The sequence below is a fragment of the Ptychodera flava genome, chromosome 17 (genome assembly GCF_041260155.1).
Source record: "Ptychodera flava strain L36383 chromosome 17, AS_Pfla_20210202, whole genome shotgun sequence".
Taxonomy (NCBI): Eukaryota; Metazoa; Hemichordata; class Enteropneusta; family Ptychoderidae; genus Ptychodera; species Ptychodera flava.
Window position 1 is genome coordinate 38,490,821 of NC_091944.1, and position 13,851 is coordinate 38,504,671.

The 13,851-nt window shown below is 36.5% G+C and overlaps 1 protein-coding gene across 2 annotated transcripts in view; it reads right to left on the reverse strand.

The window, feature by feature from the left end:
* Positions 1-13,851, reverse strand: part of LOC139116285 (DENN domain-containing protein 3-like) — a 66,321-nt gene that overhangs the window by 30,221 nt on the left and 22,249 nt on the right. For both annotated transcript variants that reach the window (XM_070678894.1, XM_070678893.1), the window contains exons 7-12: positions 13,031-13,171; positions 11,637-11,743; positions 11,043-11,198; positions 10,213-10,309; positions 7,857-7,996; positions 1,120-1,283 (exon numbers count right to left, since the gene is read on the reverse strand). In XM_070678894.1, the coding sequence (XP_070534995.1) occupies positions 1,120-1,283; positions 7,857-7,996; positions 10,213-10,309; positions 11,043-11,198; positions 11,637-11,743; positions 13,031-13,171 (805 nt within the window). The remainder of the gene's footprint in view (positions 1-1,119; positions 1,284-7,856; positions 7,997-10,212; positions 10,310-11,042; positions 11,199-11,636; positions 11,744-13,030; positions 13,172-13,851) is intronic.

Here is a 13,851-nt window from a genome sequence, read left to right on the forward strand (position 1 = left end):
AATTTCAATAAATATCATTTAGATCATCTGTAGAAACCTGTGTACAAAATTTCAAAGCTATCAGATGAGTAGTTTTGGAAATACACATTTTTTGACCAAAAATTGAAAAAATTGCCCCAAAAATTAAGAATTGCAGATTTCATCATAATTTCAATAAATATCATTTAGTTCATCTGTAGGAACCTGTATACCAAATTTCAAAGATATCAGATGAGTAATATTGGAAATACACATTTTTTGACCAAAAATGGCAAAACTTGCCCTAAAAATACAAAATTACAGATCTCATCAGAAATTCAATATATATTACTTAGTTCATCTGTAGAAACCTGTATACCAAATTGCAAAGCTATCAGACTAGTACTTTTTGAGAAATACATTTTTTGACCAAAACTGGCAAAAATTTCCTTAAAAATGCAAATTTGCATATTTCTGCACAATTTGAACAAATCTGAAATAGATCATCCCTAGGGACCTATGTACCAAATGAAGCTATCTGACTGGTAGTTTTGAAGAAGATTTTTAAAGATTTTTTTACCAAAAATGACAAAAATTGCCTTAAAAATACAAATATGCCAATATCACCACAATTTGAACAAATCTGACTGAAGTCACCCAAGTAAACTGTGTATCAAATTTCACAGCAATCGGACAAGTGGTTTCAGAGAAGAAGATTTTTTACCAAAACACAAAAAAATGCCCCAAAAATACAAATATGCAAATTTCACCACCATTTTAACAAAAAGTGAGGTCACCCCAAGTGAACTGCATATAAAATTTCAAAGCAATTGGACTTGCGGTTTTAGAGGAGAAGGCAATTGTTGACGGACGACAACGGACGACGACGACGGAAAATCAACCTATTTGATAAGCTGACAGCGGAGCTAATAATCCTGGGGGCCTTATAAACGGACAGGATCTTATAATCGGAGGAATACAGTAGTAAATGTTTACATAGACCACAACACACCATGAACATCAGTTATGCTGTAACTTTTACATTATCTGGTAAGTTTGTGACACTTGATATGAGACAGCGCCCACACACATCACTTGATTGGCATATGGTGCTGCAATATTTCACCATTCAGAAATCTCTACAGACGTAGATCAACCTACCTGGATGAAGATATTGCTGGAATGGTGGCAATGTAAATGTTACAGTATTATCCACTGGCAACTGATTGGAATACAGAGATCTAAAGCTAGACGATGACTCTGTAAAGTTCAGTGATTGTCGTCTTGATCTAAGGATGTGACTGGCACTGGGTTTCCTGCTGAGTCTAAAAACAAGGCAATACAAATATCAGGGGCAGTGACAATGAACAAGACTTTCATACAGTGAGAAAGCATTATTTGGACAAATGTGATTAAAAAGACAATGTGCAAAACAAAAATATTGATTGTATGGTGAAGTATAATGTCTTGAGATTCCAATGGAAAAGAAAATCGTATATACATGTGCATGTACATATCAGTATCAGCTGCCAATGTCAGGAACTGGTCGGTATCTACCGTATATATTCAGTTTATGAATCATACTGATTAGCTGCGTGTGAAATGTCCATGAGTGCAATGTCTGTTCTGTACATGTATCCGTGAAATTGTCTTTCTAAAACCATAGATTCAGCCATTGGTAACACCATTTATAGATGTTAGTACATTTTGGATTCACTGCTGCAAGTGTGACTGATAAACTTGTACTAACACAAATACAAAATTCTAACGAAAGCAAACTTTGCACAATATAAAGAATGCAGTGAAGCTGAGTGTATTTAATATGTCATTATTGTGAGTATTTAATAGTTTTGGCAATGCCAAGGAATATGAAGATTTAGAAAACATCTGGGGCCACAATACTGAACAATCGGAAACAATATCGTAAATAATCTTAAAGCTGCAAGCAGCGTTGGCGGGGCCCAAGCGGTTAACATGGTTGAAAGATCTTGCACTAATGATATTATGTGCAAAATTCCATCTTGGAAAAGTATGATTTTGAACATCATCTCATAGTTACTGTACGTGTCAGTGGGAATTGCATGTTTTACGTAAAATCCAATATGGCGGCGAAATATGAAGGATGTAGCACTTGTGGTTACTGAGTTAGGGACATATATTCATATTCAAGGTCAAAGGTCATCGAGGTCACACGACATTTGTCAAAAAAAATTGTAAAGCTTAGTTATCCCTCTATATACCAAAAATCAGACCTCTAGCTCTATTGGCTGGCTCAGAATTAGATATGCGCATAATTAATGAGGTACAGGATGTGGTGTCATAAGGTCTCCCATCATACCAAATATGAAGGGTGTAGCACTTGTGGTTACTGAGTTATGGACATATACGTATATTCAAGGTCAAAAAGGTCATCGAGGTCACGTGATATTTTGTCAAAAAAATTGTATTGCTAAGTTATCCCTATATACCAAAAATCAGACCTCTAGCTCTATTGGCTGGCTCAGAATTAGATATGCGCATAATTAATGAGGTACAGGATGTGGTGTCATAAGGTCTCCCATCATACCAAATATGAAGGCTGTAGCACTTGTGGTTACTGTGTTATTGACATATACGTATATTCAAGGTCAAAGGTCATCGAGGTCACGTGACATTATGTCAAAAAAATTGTATTGCTAAGTTATCCCTATTTACCAAAAATCAGACCTCTAGCTCTATTGGCTGGCTCAGAATTAGATATGCGCATAATTAATGAGGTACAGGATGTGGTGTCATAAGGTCTCCCATCATACCAAATATGAAGGCTGTAGCACTTGTGGTTACTGAGTTATGGACATATACGTACATTCAAGGTCAAAGGTCATCGAGGTCACGTGACATTATGTCAAAAAAATTGTATTGCTAAGTTATCCCTATATACCAAGAATCAGACCTCTAGCTCTATTGGCTGGCTCAGAATTAGATATGCGCATAATTAATGAGGTACAGGATGTGGTGTCATAAGGTCTCCCATCATACCAAATATGAAGGGTGTAGCACTTGTGGTTACTTAGTTATGAACATATACGTATATTTAAGGTCAAAGGTCATTGAGGTCACATGACAATTTGTCAAAAAAATTGTATTGCTAAGTTATGCCTATATACCAAAAATCGGACCTCTAGCTCTATTGGCTTGCCCAAAATTAGATATGTGCATATTTAATGAGGTACCAGATATGGCACCATAAGGTCTCCCATCCTACCAAATATGAAGGATGTAGCACTTGTGGTTCCAAAGTTATGGACGTATATGTATATTTGAGGTCAAATGTCATCGAAGTCATGTGACATTTTGTTTAAAAAATTGTTTTTCGTAGTTATCCCTATATACCAAAATCTGACCTCTTGCTCTATTAGATTGCCCAGAATTAGATATGACTCTTACATAGGCCAGAATAAGCCATTTGTATAGCTTACTGCAGAGGTATAGGGGAGGTCAAAGGTCATTGAAAAATCAGAAAAATAATACTTTAAAAATTTTCTTCTCAAAAACTGCCTGGTTAATTTCCTTGAAATTTATTATATAGCATCTAGTAGTGTGGCGTATAAAGTTTGCGAAAAGATTTTGGTGTTAGTTCTTGAGAAGAAGTTTTTGAATGATTAAATTGCGATTTTCGAAAATCCAATGTGGCGGCCAAATCATGTGACCGATCCAAATGTCTTTCGCAAACTTAAAAGAGATCACTCTAAGGATGACATGAGTAAAATTTCAGTTAAATCGGTGTGTTTGTTCTGGAGAAGAAGATTTTTAATGATTAAATTTCGATTTTCGTAAAATCCAAGATGGCGGCCAAATCATGTGACCAATCCAAATGTCTTTCGCAAACTTGAAACAGATCACTGTAAGGATGACATGAGTAAAATTTCAGTTAAATCTGTGTGTTTGTTCTGGAGAAGAAGATTTTTAATGATTAAATTGCGATTTTCGTAAAATCCAAGATGGCGGCCAAATCACGCGACCGATCCAAACGTCTTTCGCAAACTTGAAAGAGATCACTCTAAGGACGACATGAGCAAAATTTCAGTTAAATCAGTGTTTTGGTTCTGGAGAAGAAGATTTTTAATGATTAAATTGCGATTTTCGTAAAATCCAAGATGGCGGCCAAATCACGTGACCGATCCAAACGTCCTCCGCAAACTTGAAAGAGATCACTATAAGGATGACATGAGTAAAATTTCAGTTTAATCGGTGTGTTTGTTCTGGAGAAGAAGATTTTTAATGATTAAATTGCGATTTTCGTAAAATCCAAGATGGCGGCCAAATCACGTGACCGATCGAAACGTCTTTCGCAAACTTGAAAGAGATCACTCTAAGGATGACATGAGTAAAATTTCAGCTAAATCTGTATGTTGGTTCTGGAGAAGAAGATTTTTAAAATTAAATCGGTATTTTTCGAAAATTCAAGATGGCCGCCAGGTCGCGCGACTATTCAAAATTTCTATACCCAGGTGCACGAGATCTCATAGGTACCTATTAGCCCTGCAAGTTTTAGAAGTTTGCGGTAAGCGGTGTTTGAGTTCTAGGTCGACAAAAAAAGAGCGGAAGAAGAAGAAGAAGAGTAGAAGAAAAAGAAGAAGAAGAAGAAAGATTAAAGCTGCAAGCAGCGTTGGCGGGGCCCAAGCGGATAACATGGTTGAAAGATCTTGCACTCATGATATCATGTGCAAAATTCGATCTTGGAATAGTATGATTTTGAACATCATCTCATAGTTACTGTACGTGTCAGTGGGAATTGCATGTTTTACGTAAAATCCAATATGGCGGCCAAATATGAAGGATGTAGCACTTGTGGTTACTGAGTTATGGACATATACTCATATTTAAGGGCAAAAGTCATCGAGGTCACGTGACATTTTGTCAAACAAATTGTAATGCTAAGTTATCCCATATACCAAAAATCGGACCTCTAGCTCTATTGGCTGGCTCAGAATTAGATATGCGCATAATTAATGAGGTACAGGATGTGGTGTCATAAGGTCTCCCATCATACCAAATATGAAGGCTGTAGCACTTGTGGTTACTGAGTTATGGACATATACGTATATTCAAGGTCAAAGGTCATCGAGGTCACGTGACATTATGTCAAAAAAATTGTATTGCTAAGTTATCCATATATACCAAAAATCAGACCTCTAGCTCTATTGGCTGGCTCAGAATTAGATATGCGCATAATTAATAAGGTACAGGATGTGGTGTCATAAGGTCTCCCATCATACCAAATATGAAGGGTGTAGCACTTGTGGTTACTGAGTTATGGACATATACGTATATTCAAGGTCAAAGGTCATCGAGGTCACGTGATATTTTGTCAAAAAAATTGTATTGCTAAGTTATCCCTATATACCAAAAATCAGATCTCTAGCTCTATTGGCTGGCTCAGAATTAGATATGCACATAATTAATGAGGTACAGGGTGTGGTGTTATCAGGTCTCCCATCATACCAAATATGAAGGATGTAGCACTTGTGGTTACTGAGTTATGGACATATACGTATATTCAAGGTCAAAGGTCATCGAGGTCACGTGACATTATGTCAAAAAAATTGTATTGTTAAGTTATCCCTATATACCAAAAATCAGACCTCTAGCTCTATTGGCTGGCTCAGAATTAGATATGCGCATAATTAATGAGGTACAGGATGTGGTGTCATAAGGTCTCCCATCATACCAAATATGAAGGGTGTAGCACTTGTGGTTACTGAGTTATGGACATATACGTATATTCAAGGTCAAAGGTCATCGAGGTCACGTGATATTTTGTCAAAAAATTGTATTGCTAAGTTATCCCTATATACCAAAAATCAGACCTCTAGCTCTATTTGGTGGCTCAGAATTAGATATGCACATAATTAATGAGGTACAGGATGTGGTGTCATAAGGTCTCCCATCATACCAAATATGAAGGCTGTAGCACTTTTGGTTACTGAGTTATTGACATATACGTATATTCAAGGTCAAAGGTCATCGAGGTCACGTGACATTATGTCAAAAAATTGTATTGCTAAGTTATCCATATATACCAAAAATCAGACCTCTAGCTCTATTGGCTGGCTCAGAATTAGATATGCGCATAATTAATGAGGTACAGGATGTGGTGTCATAAGGTCTCCCATCATACCAAATATGAAGGCTGTAGCACTTGTGGTTACTGAGTTATTGACATATACGTATATTCAAGGTCAAAGGTCATCGAGGTCACGTGATATTTTGTCAAAAAAATTGTATTGCTAAGTTATCACCATATACCAAAAATAAGACCTCTAGCTCTATTGGCTGGCTCAGAATTAGATATGCGCATAATTAATGAGGTACAGGATGTGGTGTCATAAGGTCTCCCATCATACCAAATATGAAAGGTGTAGCACTTGTGGTTACTTAGTTATTTTAATGATTAAATTGCGATTTTCGTAAAATCCAAGATGGCGGCCAAATCACGTGACCGATCCAAACGTCATTCGCAAACTTGAAAGAGATCACTCTAAGGATGACATGAGTAAAATTTCAGTAAATCTGTGAGTTGGTTCGGGAGGAAGAAGATTTTTAATGATTAAATTGCGATTTTCGTAAAATCCAAGATGGCGGCCAAATCACTTGACCGATCCAAACGTCTTTCGCAAACTTGAAAGAGATCACTCCAAGGATGACATGAGTAAAATTTCAGCTAAATCTGTGTGTTGGTTCTGGAGAAGAAGATTTTTAATGATTAAATTGCGATTTTCGTAAAATCCAAGATGGCGGCCAAATCAAGTAACCTATCCAAACGTCCTTCGCAAACTTGAAAGAGATCACTCCAAGGATAACATGAGTAAATTTCAGTTAAATCGGTGTGTTGGTTCTGGAGAAGAAGATTTTTAATGATAAATTGCGATTTCGTAAAATCCAAGATGGCGGCCAAATCACGTGACCGATTCAAACGGGTTTCGCAAACTTGAAAGAGATCACTCCAAGGATGACATGAGTAAAATTTCAGTTGAATCGGTGAGTTGGTTCAGGAGAAGAAGATTTTTAATGATTAAATTGTGATTTTTGTAAAATCCAAGATGGCGGCCAAATCACGTGACCGATCCAAACGTCTTTCGCAAACTTGAAAGAGATCACTCAAAGGATGACATGAGTAAAATTTCAGCTAAATCGGTGTGTTGGTTCTGGAGAAGAAGATTTTTAATGATTAAATTGCGATTTTCGTAAAATCCAAGATGGCGGCCAAATCACATGACCGATCCAAACGGGTTTCGCAAACTTGAAAGAGATCACTTTAAGGATGCCATGAGTAAAATTTCAGCTAAATCTGTATGTCGGTTCTGGAGAAGAAGATTTTTAAAATTAAATTGGTATTTTACGAAAATCCAATATGGCCGCCAGGTCGCGCGACTATTAGAAATTTCTATACCCAGGTGCACGAGATCTCATAGGTACCTATTAGCCCTGCAAGTTTCAGAAGTTTGCGGTAAGCGGTGTTTGAGTTCTAGGTCGACAAAAAAAGAGCGGAAGAAGAAGAAGAAGAAGTAGAAGAAGAAGAAGAAGAAGAAGAAAGTTGAACTCCTATAAAACCAATAGGGGCCCAGCCGGTTGGCTTGGGCCCCTAAAAAGTTGAATTCCTATAAAACCAATAGGGGCCCAGCCGGTCGGCTTGGGCCCCTAATAATCTTGAGGATGACGTCACAAAATTCATTGGTGTTTGACAAAGCTGTAATACAACTTTACATATAAAATGATATGCATCAGAAATGCGACAAACTCTTACAAAACTAAATGACCTCAGAAGCAACAGAAAAAAGATTTTTTCAGATTCTGTCTTAATGAATTTGTGAAATTTCTGAAAGGCTACCATGTGACAGAGGAAGCTTTATACTTACAGGAAAGCTTGTTGTTCAATGACCACACCACGATTATCCTTCAAAACTGGACGCATTTTTTCCTCCATGATTGCATAGTGATCTCTTTTCTGAGCCAATCTGTCTCTCAGAAATTGATTGAACATTTCGGTCTTGATTACCTTTTGAAAATTGAAAACATCAAAATCCATGAAATGTAAGCGGTGTAGATGTAGAGTGTGACATGTAATTTTGTATGAAAGTATTCATCAGGTTACTGTACTACTTATTTCACACTGAATCTTACGTAAGATCTAGAGGTTTAGTACCATGTAGTGTTATGGTGAATTCCATACAGAATCTACTGTACCGTGAAATGTAAGACCCATTTTGCTGTTAATAGCAATATCAAACAGGTTAGTTGCTTTGTTGGTTTCAAAGCATCAAGTTGCTAAATATCCTTCTACCTGGTGATATGAAGCAATTGCAATAGGATAACAAACATGTTTTGGATAATAACAATTATTTTCATTGTATGACTCCATTACTGCTGACATTCATTTTTGCTTGAAAATGTCAAAAAGAGTATGACATGAATTTGTGACAAAAGAGACAATATTAATGTACATTTCCAAGAAGAAGTTGCCATTTGAAAGATAACATTTCAATATTTTGAACTTTGACCCCATTTGGTCATGTGACCCCGACCTTGACTTTGAAGATCACATGTTGAGTGAAAGTTGAGATGTATAACGTATCATATTTAATTGCTAAAATTCGGTATGAAACATTTTCCTGTACAAGGATATTCACTTCTGTGTATAAATATTACAGTAGCTTCTTGATAATTCAGGTACTTGTTTCTATGGTAATGGTTTTCAACCACTAAGCTACCGTAGATTTTCTGAAAATTCAGATTTTCATTTTTCATAAAAATAAGAGTGAATTTGCCCAACGCTTGCCCCAAATGATACAGATAAACATATTTTGGGTCTCGCTCATAGGCTACATGTATAACTGAAAACACACTGATTATTTGCCTTGATAATTACCCAATACCAACAACATCCCTGAAGCAAAACACAATAATTTTCAAAGAGCACACATTTGTGGCTATTATCGAATACATTTTCAAGTTTATATCACTTTTTATGTAAATAGAACAGGAAAGCAATTGTTGAAAAATGTTCAATTTTACAGAACTTTTTTGATGTTATAGGCATTACCTATTGACCTTGACCCAAAATGTTCAAGGTCATGGGGTCAACTGAAAGGTCATGATGTGGAGTAATAGTATCTGTCTTGAAATCAAATAAATATCTTTAATCATTCACTAGATAATCAGTTTTATATAGTATTCTTAATTGTTATGATTTTATGTATGGTTGCCATGACAACATTATTTCGGGCAGAAAGCTACTGCTGCAACCTGTCCACCATAGATTTTCAGAAAGTTCAGATTTTGGGCTTTTAGAAAATGTATGGGGGAATTTGCCCCCTTAAATGGTACAAATAACCTATCTGGCTCATGGACTACTCTAACGTTTCAGTATCAGGCCATGGCCAGCGAAGTATCTCCAACATCCCATAGATGACATTGATGTCCTATTTCATGGAGTCAAGAAAGTTCCTACATCTGCTAACGCAGTCTCCTTAGCCTCCGTGACCAGGAATGGGATTGGAATACTTCCGCCATGTTGATCAACAGCCGGCGTCACTGGCAGTAAAGATTTTCCAGCATTACCTGGAGTACCTTCATTGCTTCTACGCGTTCGTACAGGTGTTGTACCCGTAGCCTCTACGCCATAGTGAATGGTATTCTGATCGTGTACGCATGTGTACGGAGTCATTTACAGAGTTGTGCGCTTTTTATTTTAAACCTGGTTTTTCATATTATTGAATTAATCCAAAAGGATGAAATTTTGTTTGACTCATATGACATCACTAGACGCCCTCTGATGGCGAATTTGAGAAATCAATAACAAAACTGATTCTGGATCAGTCTTGCAGATCGAGTTTTTGGCGAAACAAAAAGGTGGTTTTTAAACGTTTTCTTTGCACTTTTTTGTCTGTAATCTTCTTGTACATACTTAACACATGGAACAGGGTAACTTTTTGGCTAATTTTTTTCTTTTCATTTCACCTTTAACAACCCCACTATACCTGGGTATATGTCGTACTGGTATGTGGTTCCAGCTTGATGATGTTAAATTTTCGGGAAATGTAATTGAATCACATGTTAAGCAGCAACGAGCAGACTGGTATTGCTTACAATAAAGCATACCGGTATGTATTACTGTTGTCAGTTGATGGGTTTCCGCAACAAACTGTCAATATCTTGCAAAGAGGCCACATATATTTGATAAAGCTATTGCAATTGGTTTTGATGATGAATTACCTTGGTGTAGAAATCCCTGTCTAACTCACTCTGTGCATCCAGAAATTCTTTTCTCTTGAAGTGATGTTGAGCTATGACGAGGTAGTCTGACACATCACTGTAAATAAATAACACTGTGTGTAAACTTGATGCATAACCACTGTGACAGACTGATAACAGATCAAACCTATAGAATGTACAGATTATGCAAGATGTACTTCATTAACTGTCTCTGAAATTTGTATTCTGCCTAAACCAATCAGAATGACCGATTTATTAAACTAACATTTGTTGATGTAATTTCCATTTTTCAAAGACGACCAACTCTGGACATAAGCTGAGTAGTTCTCTTACTTCAAAATATAAAATATAGTATATGAATAAAATCTAGACATACACTATGAGAAGTCAACTATACTGCAAGTAAGATTGCTGCAAGTGCACGTTTTATTCCATTATGGGGGAAAGATGATGAAACTATTTGGAAGTTTGGACATGATAATAAGAGCAAGTATTACAAACTTTACAACATGTGGCATAATTTGAAACAACACATTCACCATACAAGAAGATAGTTTATCCAAATAGATTCTGGATCTTTATCATTTTAAGCCACATTTGGGATGAGTGCAGATTGATTTGAAAGTAAATTTATCCAACGAATTACAGTTCCAAAGAGAAGCAAGTCAAATGCTGCCTGATATCATGGATAAACAGACAGGTCTCTAAACTTCCACTGCATTGCATAAACCTATTACTGTCAACTCTCTGCTTTATGTTGTTCACTGTATGGATCAAAGATGCCGCCACTCTATGATTTCTTTTCTTCTTGCTACAATGCACTGACTTACCCAAACAAGACAACCATCAACTCCATGCATGAATTTCTGAGTACTTGCTGACATTGAAGTGTGAATTCTTGTTTCATTTTACACATCTCTTCCATTGACAATGCTGTTGGATGACCTAGCAATGCAAGGTCAAAGTGTCTCTTGGCTCTGGAATACCTGGAATGTAGAACAATGGAAAATGTTACCTTCTATTTGAGCAGAATTTTAAAATGAGTGAAAATCTCCATTTTATACACAATGCTCTCCAATATGAGTGCTTGAGTATATGTCCTTTTAGTGACATGACTTGAAACATTATCTTGAAACACAGCCAAGCTAAAACATCTTCTGAATTCATCATTGATATTTCCTCTGCAATGCCAAGCATTCTGGCTACATTACTGTTGATATTCAAATTCTCCGTTTCAGATACACTTTGCAACTGTCTTATACACATATAATATAAATTTCAAAAATCTCTACAAGGAGGGGCAGTGGTTTGTACAAGTGGCTTGTACCTGGTCGAATATCTCTTATAACCTTACATTTTATTTTTAAGATTAAATTCAGCATTCTTTCAAATTTTCGGACTGAACTTCCTTTATGTGATCTTACCCAAATCCAAATACTTCAGTTGGCAGTTCTGGCATCACAGGAATCTCAAGGGTCGGACACTTCTGTACTTTACCAGTGTCTAAGTTGGCCACAATCAACCCTGGAATCTATGGCAAAATTCAAATAAATCAGATATAATACACTTTAAACCAGGACCAGATGAACTATTGCAGCCAAAATTTGGTTGCTGTGTTTGTGACTTCCACCAAGCAAGGAAAACATTCAGCAAATCATCATTATCACTGAGAATGTCAAAATTAAACAGATGTCAAGATATTATGTAACATGCACAATGATATCTTTCTAGTGACCATTTCAAATTGTAAAATATCTATGTATAAGACACGTTAATAAATCTGATTAAACTATATGACCAGTGGACTTATGGAGGCAATTGTTGCATGTTTTTGTTTTAAAGCAGTAAATGATGTGAATTTTGCTTGTTAGTCCCCACGGACACCATCCGGGGGACTTATAGGTTTGGTCATGTCCGTCCGTCCGTCCGTTCACGCAGATATCTGTGTTAATTTGGCATAAATACTGATCATCATTTAGGATTTGAGTGTTGTGGGGTACTTTTGTAAGTATACAATAATGACAGAAATATGATTTTTTTATCAAGAATATTCATACTCATATTTTTATTAATAATAGGGTCTCTGTAGTACAACTGCATGAATTTGGCATGAAAACTGATCAGGCACTTTTGTAAGTATACAATAATGACAAATATTTAATTTTATAAACAGTATTAATAATCATAAATGTATTAATTTTTTACACTTGCTATTACTGATAATATAGAAATAACGGGCGACGCGCTGACCATTAACGTTTATTTGTGGGCAAGGGCGAGAGGAAAGCCAAAAATTAACGGGCGAGGCTTGACGAGCCCGTACATTTGGCTTTCCTTGAGCCCGCGCCCACAAATAAACATTAATGGTCAGAGCGGAGTCTGTTATTTCCATTATATTATCAGCGAACCCAAGAAAACCGTCAAAATTTCTGAAAATTTCAGGAGCGAACAACAAGTGGGCCCCAGAAACTGAGCAATACGTGACGCACTGTCACGTGCGCTGTAAAAAATTGGCAAATCCGGAGATGCTTTCAGAAAAAAGTATCTCAACTTGACCTACAAGTGCTCCATTTTATTTTGTGATTGATTATGATTTACGTTTGAGCTGTAAAGTTACGATACTTTGAGTTGTTAATCTTATTATTCATATTCACGGGCATGTAAACAAACCATTACGGTGTATTTGTGGTCAGCCACGTGCTTCAGCTCGACCAATCAAAATGCGACGGGCAGGGCATGGTAATATAATGCCTTGTGCCCCTGTGAGCTTAGTATTTAAAATTTTATTGAAAGAGGCAAGTATGTAAAGATAAGATACCTGTTCAATTCTCTCTTTGTACTTGGAATGACAGCCCATTAGAAAGACACCAGGTGCTTCAATTAAATCTAATAATTGATATGACAAGACTGGTACGTATGTATACTGCCACTTAAATGGTAAAATGTACATCATAAAACACTGTAATACAAGCGAAATAACTCAATTAAACTGAATGTCATTTATACCATATGTAATCACTCTATACTACTTATCTTAAAGGTGAAATGAAAGAATAATTTTAAAATGTGCAAAAACTATAGCATTTTGTTTATCCTATCTCACATATGCTCATTATGATAAAAAAAATTGTAAGCGATACGAAAAATTAATCGCATTTCTTGAAAATGTAGTTGGATGTTAGCCTTGCCCACAAAATGCAATTTGAAATGCCCGTAAACGTCCTTACTTCTGGGTTCTGTGGTTAGTGACGTCATCTGAGCCAAACGCAAGTGGCATGCTTGCTATTCATGGCGGCGGTCTATAGCAGAGTGTATTATCTTTTCTTATATGTAAATAGTTGTTGCGCTTTTTGTCAGCCATTTGTAGACAGAAACCATGATCTATTGTGTTGCATTTAATTGCAATAACGGTACAGGCTCAGGAGTAAGCTTTTTTAGCTTCCTTACAGAGCCGCGATGCAGAAAAAAATGGATTGAAGCAGTCAAGAGAAAATATTGGCAGCTGAGTCAATGCTCACGGCTGTGTTCAGTGCACTTTGAAGACTCGGCATTTGTCGTTTCTCTGAGTATCATAGCATCAATTGGATTACAAAAAAGTCATTACGCCTGAAGCTGGATGCTATTCCAACACTTTTTCAT